Raw genomic sequence first — 21,657 nt, 5'->3', positions numbered from 1 at the left:
TAATAACTTGTAACTTAATTGCTTCTAAGCTGACTCCCAGCACTACTACTGAAGATAGTACAGTAGTTCTGACTTTATGGAAAGGTAGTGTTTCAATCAAAGACCTTAGAATCGGAAGATTTAACAAAGACAACACAAAAATACCTCTGTAAATCAGTTTATATCACTGTAAAAGCACAGTAAAATACATAAACAAACACATTTTGGTAGCACGTGTAATCCCAATAGTGTAGTACCCATGTTGGAATTCATACATATTTAGTTCTATAATACATTCAGTTATATGGGTCACATCTTGTGTCACTATGTGTATACACACTATTCCCCTTCCTACTCATGATTATGTAACTGCAGCATTTATTTGCATAAAGCAGCTGGTTTATGAATATTTATGTATTTATGTTGTCTTTTAATGCAGTTAAACAGCAGGAAATGAAGAGTTCTGGCAATATATTACCAGTCACAGCTCTGGAGAGCTCCAGCTAATACTTTGAAGAATAGCAGCAGTCTTGGAACCAGATTTTCAGGAGAGATGTGCATGAAAATCTGAAGGTAAATTTGATTTAACATTTATTAATGTAGTGAAAAGATATATAAAAATAAAAGGAGCAGAATGTGTCATTTTAAGTAAAATTTATTAAATTTTACCTCTGTTTAACCGTCAAGCTTGTTTTGCTAAAATAGGTAACGGCATTTGTTTGTGTGTGAGTCCATATCTTCTGTGCCAACATTAACAACTGTGACTTTAGCTTGATAATAACCAGGCAAAGATTATAAAATCAGTAGTGCCAGCTGCCTGGCCTATGTACAATCAGGCTTTCATGAAAAATCTGGGGACTGGAGTTGACAGAACCAGAAAGCAGCTGTTCTCAACAGCACACTTCCGCTCAGAAACTACAGCAACTACAGCTGAGTGAGAATTAATGCTCCTTTTCACATTAGTGCACTCTTCCACTGATCCTTACAGCAGCTGTTGCTGTGCTTCCCCTAAACACTTAAGCTGGAGTTGTACTAGAACTGTAAGCAGCAACTGGCAAAACATTCAGTAGGCAAAAGTCCTGAAATCTCAGGGAACCGGACTAGGTAAATCATATGTTGTTTTTGTGATCTTTGTCCTTTCAATATCATACTTTCTGGAGCACTAGCGGGTTAGTGATGCCCAGGCAGGATAATACTTGCGTCCCATACCCCAGCTGTCTATCTTATACTTGGAGGAAGATTGTATGGAAAATTCTATAGGCCATAACTTGCCCCTGTGGAAATAAAAATTAAAGTTTGGGGGTTTCTTCCTTTTTTCTGTGCAATTATAGTTTAATGACTGGAGGTTTAATTGCAGCTCTACCACTTCCCTGCTGATCACTGTGAGGAAGCCACTTTGTCACATGCTAATACAGTTTCTACACGTGTGGTATAGGAATAATTAAACTGATTTTCTACGTGGAACACTGTGAGGTCTGTGTAGGAAGCTGGAAGGTGAAATTATTTTAAGAGCATGGGAAGACCATATTGAGAAGCAAAGTTTATATGGTTTTGACTTTAACTATTGTATCTTTTCTAGCTAGTCTGAACTATCACATGGCAGTTGTGTCAGTGACTGGGATGCCAGCCTGCGTAGCTTTTGAACATACATACTGTTAGTATAAACATAATCATTGAAATCAATTGAACAGTCTTATACTGTCATTTTGCACTTGCTTGTCAAGAAGCATGAAAAAGCAAGTTTTTTCTTTTTCAGAGATGTTTGGAAGAGTGGTGAATCCTGCATTACTTGAACTGACCTCTTCAGAGCTTTTTCTATAGACAAAACTCAGTAAACTGAAGCTCTTGATTCTAATAAATCTTCTTCATGCTCCTATAGTAAGAGGTAGCGTTAAATAATAAATGCTCAACTATTCATATTCGATTGTACTTTTAAATATGCATTTATATAAACGCCAGAGTATCCCAGAGAGAGGTGTTTTGATCTAAACCAATATTTGGAATGTTTGGGAAAACTGGAATTGTCGCAGCCCACTAGATGTCAGTGTAGCCCTACAATAGAGTACTGCAGCTCTGCTCGCTGGGCAGGTAGGATTGGGTGTCTTTTGAGCAATGGGTGAGTTGTCTTGAAACATGGAGATTGGCTATGTAAGGTCTATCATATTTTTATGTAACTCTAGAAAATAGTTTCAGGAACAGTGCTGCAACCCATTTATTCTCATTGTGAGATGTAGTTCCTACCAAACAATTTGTATGCAGCAGAAATACTTCAGGGACTAGGAAGACACTTCAGAAGCAACCAAAGGAAATATTTCTGAATGAATGAACATTTGGTGACCTAAAAACTAGTAGAAGGAACTGATATCAGTAAATAATTCTTTGATTCCTGATTCTCTTCTCCAGAATCTCTCTGCTCTAAAATGCAACAGCTATTCTGGCCTTGATATGAACTGAAATTATGACATCTATTATTGCTTGGGGAAATGCAATTTTAGATCTGAAAACACATCCAATAGTAAGGTTAATTAGAAGATGGCATTATGGAAAAGTACAGAAGCCTACAAAAATGGGAGACCTAGATAATGAAAAAGCAGTACTTGTGGAAAGTATAAATACAGGAAAGGTAGAGAAATTCCATTAAAATATTAAAAAGCTGGTGCTGTTGAAATGTAAAAGGCAAGGTTGAACAAAGGAAAAACAATGATGTTGCAGATTTAAAGACAGAGAGGAAAACTTCAGATAATTATTCAATGTTTGCATAGATTTGTTGGTGTTTGCAGGAAAACCATGTAATAGCCTAGGCTGGAAGAAATGCCAAAAGATCATCTGGTCCAACTAGAGAGCCTAGATGAGATTTCTGTGAAGTTCCAATCTTGGAAACCTCCAGTGATGAGGATTCTACCATGTCCCAATCCAGTGATTGATAGTTGTTACTGTAAAAAATTTCTTTCTTTATGAAGACAAAACTCCTAGTTCATCTTGTACGCATTGCCCCTTGTCTTCTCCATGTGGCTTCTTGTGAAGAGAGAGCCTCTGTCCTCTCTGTAGCTTAGTATTGGAGTACTGTGATGGGGTCCCCCCTGAGCCTTCTCTTCTCCAAGAAGAGACCTAACTCAGAAATTGCATTAATAGTGTCAATGTCAATGAAAATACTCATGTTTGCTAGACATGATATGTTTACTGGGTAGTACTAGACTATGAATTATAATTTGACTGTTGAATTTAACATTTTTCCCAGTTTTTGGAAGGCAGAGGTAAAAAGTACTTGGCCATCTAAGAAATATCTGAAGCATTCTTGTTTGAGCCAGTTGTTAATTTGCTAGTCAGCAACCCAAGAGTCATACAGATTACCCTTCTTCCTGTATCCCTCATACTCCTTCTCCACTAGCAGCTTTTAAATTACCTCATTATATAAAGGTTTGTTCTAGCTCCAAACTTATAGCTTTGTTTAGTTTCCACCTAGGGTGCATCTTCTGTGTGCTTATTTGCATATTCTCTGCAACTTTCATTCTGAAACTATTTATATACTGATCTGTTCTACACACTTGTAGATATGCATACTGAAGTTTGTTTTTTTTTTTAAATAAACAGCCTGGAGGTACATATTTTTGTTCTTGTCTCACAAAGCCTAACTGAAAACATGTGAAAGATACATAGGAAATTATTGCACTACTTGAAGATTTTTCTGATCTTTTTCACACTTTGCCTTACTTGATTGTTATGTGGAGAATAAAAATAAGGAAAGTATCTTATTACTTTGGCTTTTTTATTCAAGAAAAAAAAACACACTACATTGGAAAAAACTTGAAGATAACAGAAGAGTTAAGTACTTTTATTACGTAGATACAAATGATGATACACGTATTCTTTACTGTATTTCTGAGTACATGCTTTCATGTTTAACATTTAATCAGTGTACATGTACTTGAATATATGGCATGCTTTTGATAATCTACAGCTATAAGCCTCTGTTTAAAATCATGGCACTTATTTTTTGAATGTACCCCTTCCCCTACTTTGAAGCTTGTGTAGCAAAAATTATAGTAAATTCCTTCTATTTCTAAATTTTATTTTACACAAGCTTTTGCACTGCTTCAATCTCCAGACTTCCCCTTTTCTTTCGTGAAACATACAGAGTTGAACTTACAATAGTACAGACAACTGCTACACTCAGAGCTACTATTGCTGCTGTTACTGTACTGTTAGTGCTATCATTGTTGCCGTCATAATTTAAAGGCACCACTGTTACTGTACTGTTAGCACTGTCCGTGTTGCTATCATAATTTAAAGGCACAGATGCTTTTGGAGGAATGAACCATGTGGCTTGTGCTATATTAGACACCTCTGAAATCAAGTTGATATCATCAACAGCACGTATAGCAAAGTAAATTATGGTCCCATTTTGTATTACAGAATGTTCTGGTTCAATTTTAAATGATTCTTCTCTACCAGCCTCCTTTGGTAAGAGATTAGAGCAATCCACAGAAGTAGCAGAATCAAAGCGATTTCTTAGGTCCAGAAGATTTTCACTGCTTTTTATTATGTAGTGATCAGCTAGGGAAAAAAAAAATGCATGTTAAGAACAAATTAATATAGATGTTTTAATATCTCTGCTTGTGGTGACAGTATAGGACTTCTAGAGCCATTTTGTAAAAAAATGTGCTAATGATTCCTGTTTCTCTACTGACTGTATTGCTCAGCATGGATGGTTGGCAAGTTTGCTTGTAAACTTTATTTTATGGTGTCAAAGGTCTATTGTTGCTTAGTCTGGAAACTCCTTCTTTTCACTGGCCTTAAAAACATTGTTTCACCAACATTCTTAGCTTTGGGCAGAGCTGTGCAAAATGTAGCTGAATGAGAAACTGTGCTGTCCAAATACAAACATAAGGTAAAATGGTAATCTAAATATATGTGTAGACAGCGGGGGCAGGCCTTGCATCTGTTCTATATTTTCTCTCTCAGCATGAGGTTTTGATAGCAATAACTGTGAAAGGCACAAAATTATTCTCCCATTTGTAATCAAAGAATTGGTTAGGTACATTGCTGTAAGTGTGTTTGATTAATTTTGGGGTGTTTTGCTGTTATTTTTTTTTTTACTTTTTTCCTTGTGTTGCTGGTTATCAGAAATGTTAGATAAATGTAACATTTTAATCTGAAACTCTAATCTGCATAACTGTAGATTGTATATTTTAACACACAAGTCATAAAACATTTTAAGTCTCTGGCTTATGCAAGGAAATGCTTGTACATTTCATCTGGATTTTCATTTTTCCTGTACAACAACCTTAAAATGAGTATTTTTAGTAGAACATTACTGCATCTCTGTAGTCCATTTACATCCTTGAAAATAGACTAAAGCTTTGTAATGTCCATGTTGGCTGATTTTTAAATTTTTTTAAATTTTGCACAGACTTGAACTTAGACTTGTTGCTAAAGTCTCTGGTGGTTGAATTATAATTTTATTTATTTGATTTGTTTGGAATATTCCTTGGCTTACCTGGTTTGGCTTTTTTTAGCATGAAAAATTAAGAACTTAAACAGGTATCATGCAACAGAGTAACTTTCTGTTTGGTTATGATTTCAGGTGAGAAAGATGCAGCCCTCATCCCTGAGTGGTGGTCCTCAGGGTATGTCCTTTCAGACAAAAATATTAACCTAATCTCACAAAAATGTAGTGTCCCACTCACCTTTTCCATTATCTAAGTCACCTCCTGGAGCTGTCCAAGACAAGACTATTGTTTTGTTTTCTATACGAGCACGAAGGTCTGTAATTTTACAGGGTGGATAAATAGGAGCAGAATCTTCTGTTGTCTTCACTACAAGGGAACTTACTGAAATTCTGCTGAAACTTCCCAGCTTCGCTCGGATTTCTTTATCAGTAATTTCAGGTCTTGGTGCATTCATATAAATTTTACCTGTTTAAGACATTTTTCAACTTTCATCATGACAGAACTCTGAATTGCATTTTCTTTTACTATGTGTTATTGGCTCTTCTCATCCTATAAGTTTCCTTTAGTTTATTCGAATTTAGTGGAAAATTAGTGAAGACAGAAAATAAGGTGATCTCGCAGGATCGCAGCACAAAGTTTAGGAAACCCAAAAAGTAGACAGTCTGAGATGTGTAAAAGTTGGAGATGATGCAACCAGTAAAGCAGGTTGCAGATGTTTATGAGCTGTGGCTGAAATAAGGTAGTTCTATCCATCTCTTCACCCACACTGAATGTGTTAAGAGAGTTTCAGTTATATAGGCCATTTTAGCTAATTTTTTATGCTTTTTTTTTTTTCTAAATTTCACAATGTATAAGTGTGAGAATGTTAAATTGCAAGAACTAATATTTTTTTAAGCATTAAGATAAAAAAGTACTAAAAAAATCAAGGAATCTCAAAAGCTAAGTTTTCTAGTGGCATTAGTTTGTATACTAGTGCTGGAAAATGAATTTATTTACCCCAAATCCCTGTTTTAAAGTCTCAAGGATAATTACAGATTTGAAATTCCTGTTATGAGATGCTGAAATACAGATTCTGAGCAATGTTATCCTTCTCATGGCTGTAAGAGAAAATAATTTTTACATTAAAGAACATTTTATGCTATTCTCATATGCAGGAAACTGTAGTTGCAGCTGGTTTGTTTGGTTTGGGTTTTTGTAGTGAAAATGGTAGAAGGAACATCTTTTAACATAAAATGCAGTTTTTGTGAATCTAAATGAGCCCATTTGCTAAAGCATTAAACTCCCCTACATCGAATCATGCAAAGAATTGTCTGATTCATAAATGCACTTTACCGTGTTCTCTGTAGCCTGGTAAATACAATGCTCGATTTTGCCTGAGGCCAAATCTGGCTCTTTTACTCCCACGGGCATTCACTTTTACACTGTATCTTCCAGCGCCTTGTAAAGTAGTAAAGTAGCTTGAGTAAATTCCATCATTCTTTATCGTGTCAGCACCTTGGTATAGAATTGTTGAGGATTAATACTTCAAAGAAGATACCTGCTGGTAAACAAGGTTATATTTGCTGTTCATACATAAACACAGAACCTGAACATTACTATGCAGAAAAAACTGGCAGTGTTTTTGTAACGTAGACATCTTCAAAAATAGGAATGGTCCCACCATGACACTCATATGTATTTTGTTAAAAAGAACCATTTTGCATTATCACTTTAAACTCGGTATGTTGTTACTATATGAAACCACCAAGTTAATACTTATGTGCTATCTACTACATAAAGCACCTGTAAAATGTCATAGTTTAACCTTTGGCCAGGAATTCATCAACACAGGATTCCTTCTCTTTAAGCAAACTTGTGAACTTGTACCTGACTGGCAGCAGCAGATGATCTGCTCGTGGCATCCAAGCTAACTGTTTTAAAGCTTGGCAGCAATGTAAAAATAACCTTATAGGTTCAGAAAATAGAAGATGTTTTAAGAAACACAGGATAATACATTGAAAACTTATTTTTTTAAGAACAGCAATGTGAAAGCAAGGACAGAATGAGACACTGCTGGCTACTACTGAACTCATAAAGCTACAGATCTGCAGCAGTGGTGAGAGAAAAGAGGAAAGATGAAAGGAGATTGAGGGATGCTGAATTCCACAAATGTCTTGCTAGTGCTCTAAGAAGGAGGATTCTTGAAAAGAATAATGCACATATTTAACATGCAAAAGAGATAAAGCTAACATTTGTTGAGCTTTATTGTTAAGACTGTAGTCCAGCTTCATAGTATATGACATGGACTAACAGACCAGCTTATTTTCTTTTTACCATGCCTCTTGAGGGCAGATGATTACATGAAGCACACTTTCAGAAAGTAGATATGAGCAATGTACCCTCTACCATGCACAGTTCTTCTGCTTTCAGCCTCAATAACAGCACAGTAAAGAATGCAGAAAAACTTTTCAGGTAAAGGCCCACGTCTTTGTTATCCTTACCAAGAAAAAGCTTTGTAGCTTACTTCCATCCTAAAGCAGTAGGATTCTCTTTCTCACTTTTATTTTTTCTTGATTTAGGGCATAGCTATGACTCAGTCCTTAGTGATAAATCTGAGGGGAGCATGCAGACTTGGATTCTGAAATGCATAAATGTGAAGGTTTTTACTATGTATATGCAACCTTACCTGCTCCGTTATCACGAAGTTCAAGGGTTGCTGCTGCAGCACCATCCTTCTCTATGGTGGCTATCACAGTTGCACCAAGAACAGGCAAAAACCCTTGGCTAACCTCTGCATAAATAACAACTGCATTAAATGTGCTATTTGCCCTGCTAACGAGAACTGCAGCCCTCACAGGAGGAACACCCGAAGATGCTGGTCGAGAGGCAGCTGTTACTGATATACTTTGACTTGCTGTATGAACATTTTTAATACAAAACTGCCAGTCACCCACCTGCAAATAAAATACAAAAATTATGAAAAACTAAAAAACTAGTGAAAAAGCTTCATGTTCTAACAGGGTCATTGTTTCCTTTACATAATACAAAAATAATTAAAGAAAAGCTGTATGCTAGTCTGTAGGAAATGTTAATTCAGAAAATAAAAGAAAATTTTCAGTCTTTACCTCTGCAGTGCCATTTATACTGAGTCTAGATGTTGCTTGGTTTAAATTATTGATTGTAAAGTCTAAGCTTCCATATTCTCTTCCTTTGGGGTCCCTCAGGAAAAAAAAAGGCTGAGATTGACTCCATGAAATGCTGAAGAATGTGTTATTTCCCACAGTTCTGTCAACAGGCACAGTCACATTCATCCATCCAGAATGCTGAACAACTAGCTCTTTGTTTTCAATCTGGTGTTAGAGAAAGAAAATTTGTCTTATTGCTATTTAGTAAAGAAGCATTTAACATATTTTCAGTGATTCTTCATCCATTGTACAATATTGTATCCAGTCATTGCTGACTAAAAATGGATTTGTCTTGGAGGAGAGAACTTAACAGCATTTATGTCTTCGGAAACTACCATGAGAAAAAGGTCTCTGCTTACTTATTTAGAACTCAGAACAAGGTCTCTGCTTACTTATATAGAACTCAGAACAATATAGAGAAGATGGCAGGCTTTCTAGTTCTGCTGTCTCTACCTACAGGGAAATTAAGAGCCATTTGACCGAACTATTGAATGAAGAAAACTAATAAAACCCCAGATTCCCTTTATGAGATGGCTGCTTGCATAGTAACATTGATTTTAAGTGTAAAATTATCGTAAACAGAATAAATTCATAAATAATCCTTGACCAAGTCTGGGACTAGGATTTTATCTAGCCACACCTAGACTACTCTCTGAGAAGGAGTTTAGAAAGCAAGGGGGTTCTTTCTGAAACCTTGTCTCAACGGAAGGATCTTCCTGACAGTTCTGTCTGACCCTGTCCTCTCTGCAGTAAATAACCAAGTGTGCCTTGCCATCAAATCTTGTTAAAACACTGTTGCATTTATCATCAAATTTCCTTAAATCCCTGTCTTATATCAATAAATGTATTGCTGCTTCTCTCTCATTTCTCTCTCTTTCTTTCATTTTTCATCGGAAAATGCTCATATTTCAAAATTGAGCCACTGAGAATTATGATTATTAATGTCTAGATTAATTCAATTACTAGTCAAATAAAAGCTTAGGAGTAAAAAGTGTTGAAATTCAGACCTGAATAGATTGTTTAGAAATATCTCCACTCCTTGATGTAATTGCACTGAATACCATGGATAATTTACTGGGGGTGGCTCCGTCTGGAGCAAAAAGCATGAAACCTCCTGAAAGACAAGAGAAAAAGAATTAGAAATACTACTTTTTTTACTCTAAAATTGCTAAATTTTATGTGAGTTCTGGTACTGAATCTTCAAATGAGACAGCCAATTTGTTACCAAATCCAAAAAAAGAAATGCATCTTTTTATTATTGTGTTAATGCATGTGTCATTGTAAATTCTGGATTGTGCGATCAACTCATTTTATCTGTCATTGGCATAGTTTGTAAAAAAATCACTCCCTGAAGCATATAATCAAATTTTCAGATTTTTAAATTTTGAAGTTTTAGACTTTTCCTAGTACAGTTGGGTCACGTATTATCCCTTTAGGGAAGTTATGCTCTGAAAATACCTCTGTAGAAAAGACACAGTGACATTCCATGGTTTTTGATTCTTAAAATCCAGATCTTCTTTATTTCCAAATGTGAAGTTTAGATCTCTTTTCGTGCATACTTTCATGTTCAGGTAGCTCTAGTCCTTTGGAGGTTCTCATACTCAACACAGGTCTGTTAACGACTATGGTTTCATACTGCTCTACTGAATGAATACTGCAAGCAGGACTTCATACTGCTCTACTGAAGCATCTGTGCTTCATGCATTTGTGTCAATTCTTTCTCAAACTAGGAGCATACATGCCAGACATAAATTGAGCCATCACTGTGCTCCTAAGGCATAGGTCACTGGAATCCCAGAGCAGGGGAGAGACTGCTATGCCCTGGGGAGCCTACTCGGGGTGTGCCAAGGCTGCCCACAGCTTCTTTCTACCACCTTTCGCCCTCTTTTCCTTGTGCACAGGATGATATAAAGTGTGCAGGTTACATCAGGTGTATGGCTCTGTCTCATGAGAGATCATGTGGAGTTGCATGGGCTGGAGGAGGTGTTAGCTCAGAGATCTATTCAGTCTCTTTGGAAAAACGATTTTTTTTTAATCTTAAGCAGGGAAGCCTGCTGGTTGAAGAGTACATGCTGAAGGACTGCCTGTGTTCTTCTGGCTCACAAATAATTCTTAAAAAATACTCTGCATGTGAACTTAAACAAATTCTGCCTTAAAACTCAGGCCAGAACAGAATTCAACTGTGGACTCTTCCTTAGTCATGTTGATCTAATGATGTTGAAGAGTGCATAAGGGCATTCCAAGTTATTTAAATTGCTAAAACAAGTGGATTGTGCACAAGTGGATTGTGCATGTGGAAAATGCACAGCATGGGCACCTCTCAAAAAAGAATACTTATTCACTGTATTTGTTTGGATTCAGCTTGCTTTTTAGATCTACGCAAAGAGTTTTCATTCTTCCATGGCATTTGCAGGTGCTGCAGCATGAAACATCAGCCCTGCAGATAGTTTTTAAATGATTGTTTTCAAACTAATTATGTAGCTCCAGCTCAGCTGAGAGCTACGCTTGCTAATGACAAGGATAGTCAGTGTGTTTACAATTTTCTGGTCAGTGTACTTCAGCTGCAACAGTCGGAGGAAATTATTTTTTTTTATGTAATAAAAATACTTAGAATTTAAAGCATATGGAATGTTCTAATCATTGCATGTAATGCCAGAAATAAAATTCTATACATTTCTTTTTTATTTTATATAAAAATAGCATAATTAAATCTCCTTAGTGATAGGGTATTGTCATGTTATTGAATTTTTTAAATCAAGACAGCTTTTAAAGCAAATCTATGGTTCTAAAGAGTTTTGCTTGTTTGTATTAAAACAGCCATCTATGAAAACCAAATTTCTTTAACAATAAATTTGTTTTGAATTTCTTAATTTTCTTTTTTTCAGAGCTATGACTTACCATGGTTTTACATTTTCATACTTGAATATGCATGCCAGCAAAAGAGTGGACTTAGAATATTTACCTGTTAGTTTTGAAAATTCTTCTAATTCTTTGGCTGCCTCTGGCCCCAGTGCAATGGTGTGAATTTTTGCCCCACTTTGTTTCACCAAATCAAGGCAATCTGCCATATGTGAGTCCTCTCCATCTGTCAGTAACAAGATTCCTGAACCATATGTAGTAGTCATTTTATCTGCAATTAACTGCATCAAGAAAAGAACTATTTATATAAGCAGCAGAATAGTTTTTAAATACTAGTTTATCCCAGAGCAGTCAATTTATGCATTTAAAACTATGAACTTCAAGTACAAGACAAATTTATTCTTTAATAAGCATTTGAATTTTTAACACTAAAACTATTACAATATTAATTATTGCAATTGATATTGCAACATCTAATTGAGTAGAGTTAGTAAGCATTCAATATAAATAATGAGTGTTTAATATATATTTTCCTAGAGAAGGAACCTGGCCCAAACTGAAGATGTCAGAAGCATTTTGCCTGTATATGCTTTGCTGGTTCAGGGGCTAGATGTTTAAGGACATGATATTAAAAATTTATGTCCACTGTCCGGAACTACTTTTTATTCTCCAATCAAAATTTCAGGAGTAAAAAAGGACAGACTTGTGTCCAAGGATGGACTCTGAGGTAACTGAAGGTGGGGCCGAAAGAGGTAGGGCGTACCCATGGGGGAGGCCTCTGTCCTGGCTGTTCCATCCCTGTCCGGTTGTCGGGCTTCCACCCGACAGTGCCCCTATGCTGAGCCTCCTCTCTGCCCTGGACTCTCAGCTACCTCAGCAGTCCCATCCTTCTCTGTGCAATTTCTCTTTCTCTTTCTTCCCTTTCCCTACACGTTGCTCCCGATTTTCAGTTTTGCATCTGAATTAGGTGATATCTTCTGGGACTTCAGACTGCCAGGCCAAGGCAGTAAAACAGACAAATAAATAATATCTATCCATCACTGTTTCCCAATCTCATGATTTGTATGGGGTTTCACAGTTTTCATGACTAGTGAACTGTGGGACTTCACAATACTACCATTGCACAGCTTTCCACTTTAACACTTGCTTATTCTATATGTTCATTGTAATTCATGAGTCAGATCTCTGGTGTTTCCCCGGTCCACATTTTGCCAGAAAAAAATATTTGCAGGAATACAATATGATGTTCATTGATGTGTTGATCTGCAGCCTTTTCTCTGTATATACAACCAGAAATGTGACTGGGCTGTGAATTTATCCAGTCATGTGAGACTTTAGACTGCAGTACTGCATATTTCTTTTCAGTAGAAGTAATTAAAGAACTGTATTAAACTAACTTCTTAACTTTCTCTTAAGCAACTAAATAGAATCAGTTTCATATGTTTTCAACTAGAAATTTGATTTTCCAAAATTTAGGTAATTCTTTTAGTTAATTTTTGGAATTTAATCCTATTTTTCAATATCCTTTTTGAAGCATTGACATCACATCTGGCCTGTTTTCTGGTAATACTCTTTCTAATGCCATGTAATGGTAATGACTAATATACCAAATTTTCTCCTGATATATTCAAGAATTATATTGTCTTTCTTAATTCTGCCATCGCATAGGAAATCCATGTTCAGTGACCTATCAAATATGTTTTTAGCATCTTCCTCATTTTCCATACATTCCAGGAGATATTTCCACATTGTACTTTACCTCAAGTCCTTTACGTATGCCTGCACAAATATTGGTTGTTCCCTCAGCAGATGTTGGCAAATACTGAACAAGTTTTTGGCGTGCTGCATCATTGGTTATTTGTTGCAAAGGAGCTTTTTCAGATGCGTTAGAGGAAAATGTGACAATTGCAACCCAGGAAGTGATTTCAATATAACTGAGCAGAAAATCCTCTGCAGCGCTATAGAGATGTCGGATGCGGTTATGCTGCATGTGAAGAAAAACAACATCCTTAGAATGCAATCTCTTCTGAAAAGCTATGACTATGAACAAAATACAGGATTTTTGGATGTTGATCAGGTTGCAATTGGAAATTGAAAACTATCTCTCATAAGATAATTCATATCTTATTAATATACACTCAGCGGTATATGAAGCATATTCTGGCATTTGTTAAAGTGCAGCAAACTGCAGTTTACAGAAAAGATGTCACCAGGCAAAGTCCATCTTCTGATGCTAGGACTTCATTCCTAATCAAGATTTTTGTCACGTTTTGTTTTTTTTTGATAGCATAATGTCAATGCAAAAGGACAACACCTATGATGAGATGATGCCTGAGGAGCAGGCTAGCCTAGAGCCTAAGTATTTTGAAAATATAAACAATATTAAAATAAAAGTATGGCTATTTTAAATACAAGTATTCAAAGGGATTACTGAGGAAAAAAAAAGTTATATTTGAAAACATTTATCTCTAGAGCTAGCTGTTCTTGCAGTACTTATTTCATAATTATAATACTGTTGCTTTTTAGCATTCCATTATTATTTATTAACTGATTTAATAAAATGTACTATGATTGGTAGACACATGTATTATAAAAAGAATATAATTTATTACAGTTGCAGGTCTCTGCTGAAGATCAGTCTCAAGAACAGCTCTTGGCTAGAACAGCATGTCTGGAAACAGATCTGTTGATGGAGCACTATGGGAGAATCCCACAATTATTGCATATATGCCACAACTAAAGAATTGGAGCATATACTACTTCATGTTTCTTCATGTATATTTTGATTTAAGGTATGACTGTCAAATATTTAAGAATATTTCTCAACATGTTTGAGCTTTTTGAATTACCTTATTTAGATGTATAGTTTTATTTTTAGGCTTGAATTCCTGTGAGAAATGAAACACTGAACTTGCACTATTTTCAATGAGAGAATAATGGTCATTGGCTCACTACAGAACTGTGGAACAGGTAAGTTATGGATAAGAAAATGCAGTATGTCATCAAAAGAATGTATAGGCTGATTTTTAAAAGCTGTTAGAGTATGCATGGGGCTTTGAAGTCTATTCATAAATCACGAGATAGCTGCCTTACCTACCCAGATAATTTTGTCATAGTTACTTTAAATTTTAGAATCATTCATAACAAAATGTGAAACTCAATCTATGATGCGTTTTCTGCTTGGAAGAAATACAATGGCATTGTCATTCTAGGTCTGAAACAGAGGAAGGAAAGTATATAAAATTGAGATTTTACAAGCCAAAAAAAAAGACAAGTCTGGCCTACAACTCAGTATTTTTGCATGATATCATGTAGGAATTCCTAAATAAGATTACCAAGGAGAATGAGAGTAGTATTTTTTTTTTTTTTTTCTAAAATAGTCAAGTTAATTACAGAATTGACTGATTTTTTTTCTTTTGTAATTTTTTCTTATATTTTTTTGCTAAAAATTGCTTATAAAATAAGTATTCATACCACTAACATGCTTCTAGAAACATCCAGTACTAAGGCAAATGCTGTGCCTTGGGTCTGCAGTAGTGTGAAGGTAGTCTCAGAGGGAGGTGCAGGAGCATTTAGAACAGCTGAGTTGCGAAAGTCATCAGATTCCATAATTACTTCCCACGTGCTTTTGTAGTTGCATATCTTATTCTGCATATTTGGAGCCTCAATATTGTGAGTGTTTTCATCACAAAATTCAACCACCTAAAAAGTCAGATAAATAATTCTGAAGCCAACAGTATAAGCATAACAAAATATCTCAGAAAATATGACGTTTTTGGTGGGGAACAGGACAAACGGAGGTGGTGTTCTCCAGTGAATGGCTTCTATGCCATGGTACCTGGTCAGTCAGGATCTTAGAAAAGGCAAGCAAAGAAAGTGCTCCCAAAGAACATATCTTAGATTTTACATAAATAGAAGCCTGTTGTGACATGCAGAAACAAACCTTTCAGTCTATGAGTACTGAGGTCCTTGGAGTGACTGATTCATGGAAGTCCTACTAGATTTAAGCCTACTAACATAGGTAGTGTAGCTGATCAGCGTGCATAATTTAGAAGCCTGAATATTTAACCAACTTCTTGGTTTAAGCTGATGATCTTGAAGCAGTTCCTGTAAGTTTTCTTGAGTAGAATAAGGAAACATGCAAAATATACAAAGTCAGGACTTTGAGAGAACCAGGAAATAATTTTTTAGATGTCCAAGGATGTCCATGGCATACTGCTGAGGGAAGGCCATGAGGCTGAGGGGAGACCTTATTGCTCTCTCCAACTACCTGAAAGAAGGGTGTAGAGAGGTGGGTGTTGGTCTCTTTTCCCAAGTCACAGGCGATAGGACAAGAGGAAATGGCCTCAAGTTGCGCCAGGGGAGGTTCAGATTGGATATTAGGAAAATTTTTTACACTGAAAGCATTGGAATGGGCTGCCCAGGGAAGTGGTTGAGGAACCATCCTGGGAGGTATTCAAAAGACAGGTTGACATAGTGCTTAGTGACATGGTTTAGTGATGGTGGGGTTTTTGCTGTTGTTGTTTTGGTTTGGTTTTTTTAATTTATTTTTTTTCTAATCAGAGTTAGGTTGATGGTTGGACTAGATGATCTTAAAAGTCCCTTCCAACCTAAACAATTCTATGATTCTATGATTGCTGTAGGTTAACACCAGTGAGCAGATAAGCATCACACTTCCTGCCCCTCTCCAGTAGGACATAGAAGAGGAAAGCAAGAATAGAAGAAAAAAATCTTTAGAGTCAAGATAAAACAAACAAAAAAGCAAAAACCCCTTTTTAATAAGTGAAGGATAAGTGAAAAAGAGAGAAGAAACAAAAAAAGTGCAAAGACTATGAGCTATCACCTCCCATGGGTAGACCAATGCCCAGCCAGTTCCCAAGCATAAGATAACTAACCTTCCTAAAACTCCCTTTTTTCCTTTTAATGCTGAGCATGACTTTATATGGTATAGAATATCTCTTAGGTTAGTTCGGGTCATCTGCATGGTTGTGTCCTCTTCCAGCCTTCTTCGCACCCCCTGGTCTATTCACTAGGTAGGGCATGGTGAGAAACAGAGTCAGCCTTGATGCTATTCAGCTAAAGCTAGAACATTAGTGTGATATTGGTATTGTTTTGGTCAAAAATCTAAAACACAGTACCATATGATCCATTACGAAGAAAATTAGTTGTGTCCTAGCCAGGTCCAGTACACCCATAAAGTTCTTGGAAAAAGCTTGCCCAAAGAAATAAGGTCAATAGCTGGAGGAACTGTGATCCTGTACCACAGACATCTAGCCTGCAGGGAGGCTGTCTGTCCTGCTAATCCCTGTCCCAGCACACTCTGCCAGACACTGGAACAGTACAGAACAGGCATGAAGAGGCTGACCTAGTTGTCCTGGCTCCTTTCAAGAGAGGTGGGCTGCTGCTTCTGTGTTAGGGCTAGACAGACATGCCTAATTGCTCTGCAACAGAGTGTAATAGATCAGTTCAGGTACCAGTTTACATAAGGAGTGATGAAAAACTACAGGTTTTGATCTTATGGACAAGGCATTTGTCATTCTATACTTCATTTTTATGCTGTTGACCTGATTCTCCAAACATGGAGCAAGAATGCTGAGACTGAAGTACTTCTCACTCTTATTGACAGGAAACAGCTGTTAAATAATTTCCAATAGTCCTTTGTCTTCCTTTTTGAACAGATTTAAATAGAAAAAATTCTCCCCAGCAGAAATAACTGACTAGACCCCAAATGTTACTAAACTCAGTCCAGAAAGAAATAGTAATACTTACAGGACGTATGCTTTGCATCCACATAACAGAACATGAGACATTTTGTTGTATATCTGCAATAAATTCACATCCTTTTTCATATAACTGGCCATCGTATCTACAGTCTCTTGTCTCACACTTGTCTCCGCTGCACTCTTGAAAAATAGGTCTGCCAGTCACACTAGCTGGACAGCTAAGGGAAGAGAAGAGAGGCAGGACTGGTTAAGAACCCATATATAGTCTGTAACTGGTTATATATTTGAATTTTGGCTGCCCAAAGCCAAACTGCTGTTGACACAGCACTGTACTAGACACTGCACAAGTACATAGGTAGGCTGTCTCTGTGCCTCACAAGGTCCTCAAACTAACCTAGAAATAGTTAAAATCATAAAACACTTGCAGTCTTTTGCAATCTTCCTTGTGATAATTACAGACTATGCAGGAGAGATCTTGCTAGTAGTTGCAATAAAAAAGACTGTATTGGTATGCCTGAGCTGGGAAAAAAGGCAAGCCTGAACTAATACTCTACATCCATTCAGTTATTATCCCTCTTTGTAGGAGCTGTTTAAAATCACAATGGTTTCAGCAGGCATTTAGTGTCGTTGATAACTGCTCTTTAATAAAATTATATTAAATAAGTATGAAAGAAAGGGTGGCTGAAGTCTGCAGTTGCAACAGAGCACAAGGTTATCCAGCCTGGTCTCCTGTGCCTCTTAAAAAAACACACTGAAGGCAGCTGTGGTTTTCTGGGCTGCAAAGCAGGCAATAGATGTTGCTGACTAAGCATCTTTTAATCATATGAACAGGTCATGGACACTCTACAAAGTACAAACTCAGCACAGATGACGAGAGTATTGAAAACATTATTGAAATGTTTAAACCTGTGTAATGTAAATGCAGAAATATGAAAAAAAAATACCTTGTTGCTTCAACACTTGCATTTTTAGAATTTTTAGACACATAAAAAGGCACATCATTATTATATTCATCGAACACCCCCCACCGCAAATGAGCCCATTCGTGGACAAAAACTCGACCTGTTGAAAAAGAGTAGCACATGCACATTCTTAATGCAACTGTTTAAAAGCTAATTAGTGTTTTACTTAGACATTGTAACAATTTAAAATAATTCTTATCTGAGGTAATATAGGAAAATTATGAAATATATAAGCAATTGGGATAATACTTTTTCCTTGAGGTAAATCTGGGAGGGCATCAGTTTAGCAACCAGATCTGGAATTTTTATTCGTATTTGACTCTCAGAAAAGCAAGAACTGTTGTAGAGGCTTTCACTGAAGCTAGTAATAAGTCACCTTAGGAAATTCAGATTTTGTGAGGTTTCTGTCCCATAGAGCAGCAAACCTTATATTTTTGACACAGTGTAGTACAAAATTGGATACACAAACACTAGATAGTTTATTTAGTAAATGGTCATAAAAGGAAAGCTACTGCTAATGGCAGTAGTTATGTGCAAAGAAATATCCATTTAAGGTTTTCAAAGGGATGAACAACTTCTGGATCCACTGTTTGAATATTTAACTTCAGAAATTTCACAGGCATTAACTACTTCTGAAAAATATGTCTCTCAAAGTTCTTTTCATTTTAGCAAGCAAATTAAAGTACCCAAAGTACCCAAATTCATTAATCACTGGGAGAAGTCTTGGTCATTTCAATCAACAATAAAACAGGCAATAGTAATATTACCTTTTTCTCCATAAACTTTAGTCAAACTGTCATTTAACAGGAAGTTAGGTGTGAAATGGATGTATTGTCCTTTCTCCTTACATCCTCCATATCGTAAGGTATAAGGATCATCTACATGTTTCATATAATGGTCTGCTATGATGACATCTGCCTGAAAAAGTAAGGTGAGAGTTATACATAACACGGGTGTAGAGAAGAGTTAGGTGATTCTTGTTGAATAAATTCAGTCCTGCATTTTTTTTTTATCCCATGAACACTCTCAACACTTTTCAGTAAGAACTTCCAGGGTTAGTCCTAAATTTTGCTGCGATTTGTAATGTAGCCTTATCAGTCAGTATAGCTTTTCCTTGTTCTCCTAATCATAAAGAATTCTCTAAATCATACCTTATCATATGATTCTGTTTTTAATCTTGAATACTTGGTGTCTTTCTTCCACGTTTTAGGAATTATAATTTTTACAGACTTGAAGTAAAATCGATGTTCTGTCATTCCAAACAAGTAATTAGAAGCGTTTTTAATCATATTCTACAGAATGAAAGAAAATAAAATATTAATATTAATATTAACAATTTGATTGTATATGCAATTAATAATTTAGGCTTATAAAGAAACAGTATCACGGGAAAGTAGAACTAAGCACATAGCACAAAACTAAGAAATTATTACAATCTTCACTAAGAAAGGAATAAATAAAGAAGCCAAAGACTAAGCTGTAATTCTTGGAATCTCTCACCAGTTCTATAAAATTGCTCTTAATCAGAGATTATGATAAAATTCACACTCTAGCCTGCATATGAGACAAAAACTATTAAATACAAGGATTTTACCCTTAAATTAATACTGGCCTGACAGCAAGTGTGGGCAAATTTCAACACTGCACCTGCTTTTCTTTTCTCTGACTAATGTAATAATTTTTCTTTCAGATTCACCATTGTGCATTTCTTCTTATTTGTATTACAGCAACTATGGTGCCATTACTTTCCATTCCTCTTGCTCTTTTACCACCTTTCTTGGAGTGGAGGCATCAGGAAAGGTATTCCTTTTTTTTTTTTTTTTTGTCTCCACTAAGTGTTCAGTGGAAAAAAACAAAGGAGGGAACTAAAATCTGTCCCATAGGCTTTTCATAAACTAAGAAACAAGCTGTGACAGGACCTTTGGAATCAAATATCCATGTTATACATACATAAAATTCAGCTAAATGTGATTTCTTGAAGAGATTCATTTTGCCAGGAGTGATAGTGAGTGCTAACCCATGAGAAGCTGAACAGTGTGCCATTATGCCATGTGCCATTTCAGCTGTCCCCATGCCACCCCTTGCCTGCTCTGCAGGTGGAACGGAGCAATTTTAACTAGTTCAAGGGAACTGAAGGAATGTTATAAGAGCGAGTTCTTATAAGGTCAGTTATAATGTGAATTTAATATATGGTAGGTATCTCACAGTAACAGCAACTGTCACTCATACACGTCTACCCTAAAAAACACTCAGTAGTTTGTCCCTTAAAGAAAATGGAGTAATCTAAACTCTACTTATTGTTAAAGGGGACAGTCAGTGACTGATGGTAAAAAGCAAACTATCACTTTTACTTCAAGTAAACTTCACGCAAGATGAAAGAAAGCTGGAAATGTTAAAAAATCTATATCTGACATAAGGATCGTGTCCTTTGTACTTGAGATTACATGGAGCTGAATTAATACTACATAAGGGTCTAGTATGCATTAGACATACTGCAGAACCTGGGAATTTGTCAAAAGTCCCATTCAGCAGGTTTTCTCTAAAATGATTTTACTTCGTAGTCAAACAATTTCTTTGCTTTGAGATCTGGCCAGCATCTTATTCTAGGCAAATTTATCCATTGAGGCATGTGTGGATTGCAATAAAAGCTAACCCCAGAAAGGCCACTAAACCTAACCTATTTATTTCTTTTTCCTTTACAATTTTTAACAGAACATTATGAAACACACAAAAAGTAGTATAATCAATGCATATTAAAAGAGCATTCAGATTATGTTCTTTCAGGTAAACATAATTAAATGTTCTTACCATCGTGTTCAGGATGATGTTGGCATCTTCTGGCACCTGGGGATCAATTGCAACAACCAAATCCTCATAGCCGTTCTCATTTAGCCATACCATCGAACCTTTTGCCACATTCAGGAGCTGAAAAGACAGCAAAAATATCAAACACCTAGTCACCCCCATTACATGTCTCTGTCTGTGAGGATCTTGGTTAGAAAAGTGATGGCTTATCAGTCTTATTTATATGACTGCCTACAGGGCATGAGAAGACTTTGTTATTGTAAGCCAGGATAGTTTGCCTCTCCCATCCGAGTATGTAGAGTCTCGAGCCCATCTTATATTGTTACACAACCTGGGATAGTTTGCTTCTTCCCATCTGAGTACGTAGAGTCCCAGGCGTGGCTTATCTCATTGTCATAGTAACCCAAGGCTCCCCGCCATTGCACGGCTGCCAAAGTGATGGCCAGATGCTGATCTCAGCATTCGGACAACAGGATCTGCGTTACATCAGGAAGCTTCCTAATGGGCCAGACAGAACATTGCATATGTGTGACATGCTAATCAGTGCAAGTTTTATTATCCACCCCTGCGGTGCTCTCACTTGAGCTTCACTCCTGAGCAGACCTCCGCTGTGTCAGGTGCAAGTACAGTTTACTGGATATGTTGCCTGCATTTAGTTATGTGTTAATTTTAGGAGGAAATACTTGATATTTTATTGTGAACTAAAAACAGAGTT

At 36.4% G+C, this 21,657-nt stretch overlaps 1 protein-coding gene across 1 annotated transcript in view; it reads right to left on the bottom strand.

Annotated features, from left to right (window-relative positions):
* Window positions 1-21,657, bottom strand: part of CLCA4 (chloride channel accessory 4) — a 25,487-nt gene extending 3,830 nt beyond the window's left edge. Inside the window, exons 1-14 of the mRNA XM_014938955.1 lie at window positions 20,946-21,657; window positions 19,289-19,429; window positions 18,905-19,055; window positions 18,120-18,237; window positions 17,222-17,393; window positions 14,927-15,154; window positions 13,212-13,436; window positions 11,556-11,733; window positions 9,601-9,707; window positions 8,534-8,758; window positions 8,095-8,362; window positions 6,762-6,923; window positions 5,667-5,894; window positions 4,087-4,533 (exon numbers count right to left, since the gene is read on the bottom strand). Coding sequence (XP_014794441.1) covers window positions 4,087-4,533; window positions 5,667-5,894; window positions 6,762-6,923; window positions 8,095-8,362; window positions 8,534-8,758; window positions 9,601-9,707; window positions 11,556-11,733; window positions 13,212-13,436; window positions 14,927-15,154; window positions 17,222-17,393; window positions 18,120-18,237; window positions 18,905-19,055; window positions 19,289-19,429; window positions 20,946-21,104 — 2,809 coding nt within the window. The 5' untranslated portion in view covers window positions 21,105-21,657. The remainder of the gene's footprint in view (window positions 1-4,086; window positions 4,534-5,666; window positions 5,895-6,761; window positions 6,924-8,094; window positions 8,363-8,533; window positions 8,759-9,600; window positions 9,708-11,555; window positions 11,734-13,211; window positions 13,437-14,926; window positions 15,155-17,221; window positions 17,394-18,119; window positions 18,238-18,904; window positions 19,056-19,288; window positions 19,430-20,945) is intronic.

This window comes from Calidris pugnax, unplaced genomic scaffold (assembly GCF_001431845.1).
Source record: "Calidris pugnax isolate Ruff unplaced genomic scaffold, ASM143184v1 scaffold18, whole genome shotgun sequence".
Lineage (NCBI taxonomy): Eukaryota > Metazoa > Chordata > Aves > Charadriiformes > Scolopacidae > Calidris > Calidris pugnax.
Note: the sequence above shows the minus strand (reverse complement) of the source record. Positions and strands in the feature narration are given on the sequence as shown.